The sequence below is a fragment of the Nomia melanderi genome, chromosome 1 (genome assembly GCF_051020985.1).
Source record: "Nomia melanderi isolate GNS246 chromosome 1, iyNomMela1, whole genome shotgun sequence".
NCBI lineage: Eukaryota > Metazoa > Arthropoda > Insecta > Hymenoptera > Halictidae > Nomia > Nomia melanderi.
In genome coordinates, this window is record NC_134999.1 from 38,026,788 (window position 1) to 38,033,828 (window position 7,041).

At 47.8% G+C, this 7,041-nt stretch overlaps 1 protein-coding gene across 1 annotated transcript in view; it reads right to left on the minus strand.

The window, feature by feature from the left end:
- Positions 1–6,556, minus strand: part of rau (RA domain-containing protein rau) — a 29,945-nt gene extending 23,389 nt beyond the window's left edge. Inside the window, exons 1-2 of the mRNA XM_031971864.2 lie at positions 6,026–6,556; positions 3,937–4,154 (exon numbers count right to left, since the gene is read on the minus strand). Coding sequence (XP_031827724.1) covers positions 3,937–4,140 — 204 coding nt within the window. The 5' untranslated portion in view covers positions 4,141–4,154; positions 6,026–6,556. The remainder of the gene's footprint in view (positions 1–3,936; positions 4,155–6,025) is intronic.
- Positions 6,557–7,041: the final 485 nt, after the last annotated feature.

The following is a 7,041-nucleotide window of genomic DNA, read 5'->3' on the forward strand; positions in this document are numbered from 1 at the left end:
TCCTTGGGCACGGCCAAGGACCAGTATCCTGATTGCAGGGCATTGTGGTGCGCGGCTGCGTTCAGCCGCGGTGAAAAGCGTCGACGAGCACGACGCGACCAGCGGGATTCCCCCGCCATTAGGCCGATGTCGCTGTCATGCGGGTGCGCCGGCACGTAATAATTAATGCGACGCACAATTTATTACGCCCCCTCGCTTCCTGGTACGCCGACGAAGGAAATGGACCAGGAAGACTCGAGACTTTCGACGGATTTTCTTCTTCTGCTCGTCGAAACGTCGGCTCTTGTTAGCGGTGGGTCGGGAAGTGGGTTGCCGAAGGTATTGGCTAGGTGTCAAGTTAATTTGCTACGGTCGACGCTATCGGTGAAGCGTACACCGAACACAATATTGCTCTAGTAAAACAGTCTCGTGCCAAATTTCATTGAAAAGTCGTAGAAATTTAGTGAAAGTGACCTAGTATTCGCAATGTATTCTGCTCTTAATCGAAGAAACTGCTCGAGAATCGAGATATTCAGCCTAGAAAATTGAAATTCAGGTGAAAATGCTTCACCTCGTGCCGGATAATAGATACGCCCAAAGTAATTCGATTGACACACCGCTTCTTGCGCCGGAGAAACCGCAAGGTTCGTTCGTCCGATGGAATTCGATCCGCCGCAATCCGTCGGCGATTTTCGACGCGAAGTTTTTGCCCGGAATCAATAGGACACGTACGTTCCCGTTCCGCTTCTGGGTCTCGGACCTGTCCCGCGTGCTCGGACCTCGCAACATCCGGCGCGGCGGCCCGTGGTTCCGGCTGTCTCTTGTAAACGCACTTCTTTCGTACCAACCGGTCTTGATAAAACGTACTTCGACGAAGTCAAACCGTTCGTCGCGTCGGCTTCACCGTTTGATCCCGACCTTCTTCCTTCCAGCGAGAGAATGGTTAGCTTGCCAGCGACGTTCGCACGATTCCAGAAAATCCGAATGTTCCCTCTGTTACGCTGTCACGATTGAAGCGTCTTGGAACATTTCGAAATCCTTTGTCCTATCATTCTCACGTCGCGAAGACATTCCTTCCATCTTTGGCTGCAAGAAGGCCAGATTCTTCGGGGGAGAATCAACGCGTGTTGCTTGGTCTGAATACAAGGTCGAGATGATATCTTCGTCATCCTTCACCCCATTATCGTTTCAATATTCCCTTCCCTTCCGTTATAATGTCCATTGTTCAGAGTCTAGGGTCTTCGCTTTGAGAACTCAAGATTTATCATTCTTAATCCGCAGTAGCTACTATGTAAAAGCGAAGCTTTGCAGCGAAGTATATCTTTTTTCTACAAGTGAACGAGGTTGAACGTTTAATTCAACATTTGTTTGACTTATTTCTAAACAGAGAACTAAATTTCCTGCGATAAATTATTCACAATCGGTTAGACGTCTACCGATACATGAAAATCAGGTTTTGCTATCCAGAAGAGTCCGAAGTAGCAACTATCTTCCGATGTAGCAACTACGCGTATCAAGTCATCGAGGAGACGTTGACATCATAAGGATCATTGCACGCGACTAAGAATTTTTCATATTTCCCGCCACTTACGTAAAGCTGTGCGGTAACCTGGAAGCCGCAGCAGCGCGTCCCTTCCCGCGGACAGTTAGCACGACCGAAAAAAAACCTGACCAGAATACGTTTTATTCCGTACCGGTTCCAGCATCCTCGGTTGTAACCGGGCAAACGAAAGATCGTCCGTGCTTCTGCGCGGCCCTTATCTTATCGGGCGATGATAAAGCCTCTGTGGTCACGTTGCGTCGAATTTTAAACGAGTTTACGATGTCCTCCTCCAAAAACCGTTCTCCCATTTCTTTGTGTCCAATAAATCGTCAATGAGTCGCATTACCAATCAACTCATCTACCGTACAGTCTAGTTTTTGCGGTGGAACGCAATTTTTCTCAATTCTAAGCGACGTATCGGAGCAAATCCGATGATCCACGGGGAACGATTAAGTGGAACCACCAGCGTACTTTTTCGTCTACGTTCCGAACCGGCCGCAATGTGCGACGCCCCGGCATGCGGGGTTCTCACAGAGAATTCTCGGTTCCACCGACAAAAACTGCGGGACCGACAAAGATAAACTCTGCCGTACACCGCGGCCCGAATGTTCGAGGCGTATTCGGACACCCGAACGAAGAAAATAATTCATTGACCCCCTATTTACTTTCGGTCGACAGTTTTTTCCCGTGAATTTATTTTGTGTTTCTTTCAGGGAACCGAGACACAGAAAAAGAAGCTGTTTTACGGGCGGAGCAAAGTGTTCGAGGTAGCATAACATCGGTTTTTTACGATCGCGTGGAAACGGCGAGGTGTGAAACGACGGCGAATAAGTTTCACAAGATTTTCGTCGGCCTGTTCCGTTGTGAAAATATATTCCAGCCAGGATATACGCGAGCAGATGGCTCCACGAAAGAAGCTAACGGAAGCCAAGTCACTCGCCTGCCGCCGACCTTTTGCGCGGCCGCGTGTGAAACGGGCCAGGCGAATTTCAAATCCATACAATGAAACATAGTATGGTTGCACGCGTATCGAAGTCGCGAGTCCGCCGGCCGTTAAACGCAACGCCAGAAACTGGGATGCGATAATGGAAACCGCGCGCTTTTCAAATGCGCCGACCTTAATTCCCATTAGTCGAACCGAGGTCGTCCCATGATTAGCGATACAATTAAACGAAATACGATTCCGTGTGCAAAAATACCTCGAAAACGGTGAACACGATACCGCGGGACCTTGTTTCCGAGAAAGTTAATTAACCGCGAGTCTAATTGCGCGTGCAAGAATTACATTTCAAAACGGTTTAGTAGGTCTGACGATAGAACTGGATCGTAAATATCTCTCTGTGTATCATTTGTACTTATTAGTGACTTACACTATGTTCGCGAACAAGTTCGAACGTTGAGCATCCTATTTGAATATTTTCGAATCTTGCTATTTTGTTCTATAGAATCGGCTCGCGTTTGAATCGTTGCACAATGACCGAAGAAGAAAGAGGCTCTGGGAGAAGTCGTGTAAAATTTCGTATTTAAATGTGGCCATTCGGGTGTCCTCTGTTCAGTTTCCTCGCAGATGTCGAGAAAAAGTGGCCTCCCTAAACATCTTGTCCGGGATGAAGGGCCTCGGGAGAGTCATGTTTCTGTTCGCGCAAAAAGGGATGCGAAACCGCACGGTGCGCAGTCGTAGGCTCGGGTCGTGAGAAACGCACCCTCGAATTCGAGACTTGACTTTCTTCCCACAAAAGTGACTATCCGGTGACGTTTCCGAGTAATATTCAGAACCCAACTCGACGTGGAACTCCTCGGTTAACGTCGCGCACATCTCGGCCCGTTGGATTTCAATCCTCATTTGCATCGCAGATAACGCTATTTTCGTGGCCAGCGGTAATCAACGGCGGCGCGGTGCGTCAGAAATAATCACGGATTAAACGCACGTCCCGCCGATGGATCCCATTAGCCGGGCAAGGACACACGTGGTACAGCTGTTAATAAGCGCGGGGAATCGTTTTGTTCTCGTTTTCACGAAACCGTTTCACCGAGCGTCACGGATAACGTTTTGTTCTCCTCGTTGGCTTCATTAAGCGACCGCGTCATTGCTTTTTCTTCCCTCCCGCGTTGCTCGCCATTCGACCTTTCTCTCGGGGTGACTCGACGCGCGACTTTTTCCATTAAACCCGATACTAACGCGTTTCTTGTCCCCCTCTGCGAGGGCAATTATTGCCGGACGCGCGATTGGTCGCGGCTCTCCGAGAGATTGATTTCAGATGAAAAATTCGGCTATTGATTCTTTTCGGATAGGTGATTCGGTGGTCTCGCGTCAGAAAAAGTTGTAGTTTCGTTTCAGTTATTTGAAGCACCGTGATATCCAGATCGGCAGGGGTCAAAGTTACAGAGAAGTCGAGTCTTTTTGAATGTCTTACCTGTTGTTGAGAGGCGTCGGCCGGAGAAAAGCTGGATAGAGCTGTTAGGGGCGCGAGAGACGCGCAAGAGGACGCCCTCGAGGGTGGCGGAGTATGACCAGGAGTTGGACTTCCGCTTCCGCAACTGCTCGCACCCCCGCTCGAGGCGAGGCTCACGCTGTCTGCTCGCCCTCTCCACGGCGAGACCGACACGTGCTTCAACATTCCTCTGAGCTCACCTGTAATCAGCGGTTTTTTCGTTTTTTTTTACTGCCTTCTTGACTTTCTTCCGTCTGTGCGAAAGAAACCTCTTCCCTTTCTCTCGTAATGGCGAGGGGGAGGTACATTTCAAGATGAAATTAGAGCAGACAATAGAATAGAAGACACGCTTAACGACTAATAGAAAGGGAAAGTGTTGATTCGAGTAGAAATATCTTCTTTCATTGAGAATTATCTGAACATCCCGAGCAAACGGTGCTTTCGTTGGTAGGCTCACTACGCGCTTGCGCGTTAAGGGGTTAATAAGAGATCCAAAGGATCCAGATGCGGCGAAAGAAGAATAATACCGTGCCTCTATAATGGGAATCGTTTCACAGCCTTTCTGTTGTTTCAACGAAAACGAAATCTATTTAAGCCTAGCGTGATAAGGCACACTCGAGGCTTAATGCGGGGATTTTATAGGTAATTACGTTTATCTGGCATCGTAAATGCTTTTGTTTCGCGTGGATCTACCGTGAACCGGTGGAAAGAGCTGTCTGAAAGCTCTCCCGTAAAATTGCGTGTGGTACGCGCTATTTAATGGTCACTAGTAACTCTATAAATACCGAGCGGACTCGATTGTGCCGAAAAAGTCCCTGTTACATCGCGTTTATCTCCTATATCGGAATCTATTAAGCAAGTTCGCCAATCCGGGGAAAATCAGGATTAAAAATGGTTCAATCCAAAGTTTTGCTTTTGCAGAAAAGGAACTGGTTCGCCGCGGAGCCAGACAAGGAACGAATGTAGCGAATGATTAGCGGGAATCTCTCGGGAACAGGTTGGAGCCCAAGGTGAAATTCTTGCTCCAATTTTCGTCGGACAACGTGTGCCTCTATTTTTATGTCTGAAATTGGTGTAATCAAATCTTTATGTTCCGTGGAAACGGGCTGATCACGCCAGTAGCGTATCCGACCCGTGTCAAGGCAGCAAAAGGAAATAATCGCGACGAAGGCCGTTCGATAATTGTCGAAGAGCGGTCGCGTGATTGCCCGGTGGGTAAACGTGGAAAGCCCGGCGAAAGAACGACCACGCATTCCTTGAGATTTTGATTTTAACAGTACAGCTATCGAACAATTGAATAGCTGAATATTTAATACATATTTTCTCATATAAATTACAAGATTTCGTTGATTCGAATTTCGATTGATTTATATTTTAGAATCTACTACAGTTTAGAAATGTTCTATTCATTAGCCAGAAATCTGTACCGCTCGTTATTAGACGGCAAGGGGTTAATAAACATCTAAACGCAGCGCAGCTGTACGCCAGAAGTTTTTCAGCTTGAACATTCGCGGGACGAATTGAAGCTCGCTGACGTCGGGGCGCGCTGCTTCGCAGAAGCCACAGGCTGGCCCGATTGTTGAATATTTCCATAATGAGGGAGCGCAAGAAAATGGTAACTATTCCCACACCGTTAACTGTATCTTCTCCCATTAATAATAATTAGCTGGAGCAACGCGCCGCTTTTAAACGATCCTCGTCGAGAAGCACGCCGGATCACGCCGATAATGGGAATCGTTTTTATTCTCATTCGGATTTAACGCTTTCCACGCGGAATAATCTTGTTTTCGTTGGGATCCCCGTAAACCAAAAAGAACAGGCCTTACGTAAATGTATTCTAATTTATTCCCCATTAAATTCTACAATGAGTCATAACTATTAACGAAGATAGCTGAATGGAATTTGCAGAGGGAATCTCGCAGTACAATACGCCAATTGTTTCTTAATCCTCGTTGATTTATCGATAATCAGTAGCGATTCGTTTCGAGTACCTGATAGCTCGAACACATGTCTATACACAAGGTTTCCCAATCAATGCTCATCATCGATAAACTTACTCGGCGATACTTACTTTTACGAATTCACAGCTGAGTGCAGCCCGCACCCGCGGTCCGGTTGCGTACGTCAATGCGCGGGAATCATGTTTACACTTGGCGAACAAGCGGCATCGATTGCAACTGGTCACACAGTCCAGCACTTTGAATAAAATCCCTTCAGATCCTCTACTCGGTAGACACCGTTCCAACAGTCACCAACTTCAAAACTCGATCAGAGTTCCTGACAACCCGATACACTGTGCACCTCTAGAATCCACGTGATTTCACCAAAGAAACAGAACTCTCCCAGTCTTCGATCTATCGATCCTCCTTCGAAGGCTGCTCGATTAGTCGAAAGAATGACAGATGATTCGACAGAAAACTTCGTCTAACATTCCTCTGATCGATGAACGCGTTTGGTATCGCTCGTGGAGGCGAGTGCACCGCGTTCCACACGCCGCGAGCGCTGCGCTACGACTGAACCCGGAGCGGACGAGTAAAACCGACGTGTAGTAAGCGGGCCGGGCGGCGTGGAGGAAAGAAAACGACCTTCCTGCGGAGTACACGAGACGCGTCGAACGCACGGTGAATGTTTGAGCGTGTTTCGGTGTGTTCGAGCGGGGGCGGCCGTGTGTGCCCGCGGAGGACGCGCCACACGCTCGCGACTTTTCAGCGACGCGTGGGCGCGCTCGCAAGCCCGAGGATGTCCGTGGATTAATTCGGTTTCCCTACTGATTTCGCCCTTCCTTTCGCTTGTCACGGGGTGCATACATTATGATGCATTCACTGCGCCTGCACAAAAGATCCTAATCGCGCACGAATTGGAATATTCTAATTCTGCCCCGGAAACATCGTAACTCAGATTCGAGGAATTCCTTCCGTTAATTAGAAGCTATCGGAATTCTGTTAAGTTTCACGCGGACGCCCTTTGCAATCTTGTTTTATCAATGTATCGGTTTATGGATTTCTATTAAAAATTATTGTGAGAAGTGGAGTACGATACGAAATGCATGAGTCTACTAATTGATAGAAATCGAATACAGAAAGAGTT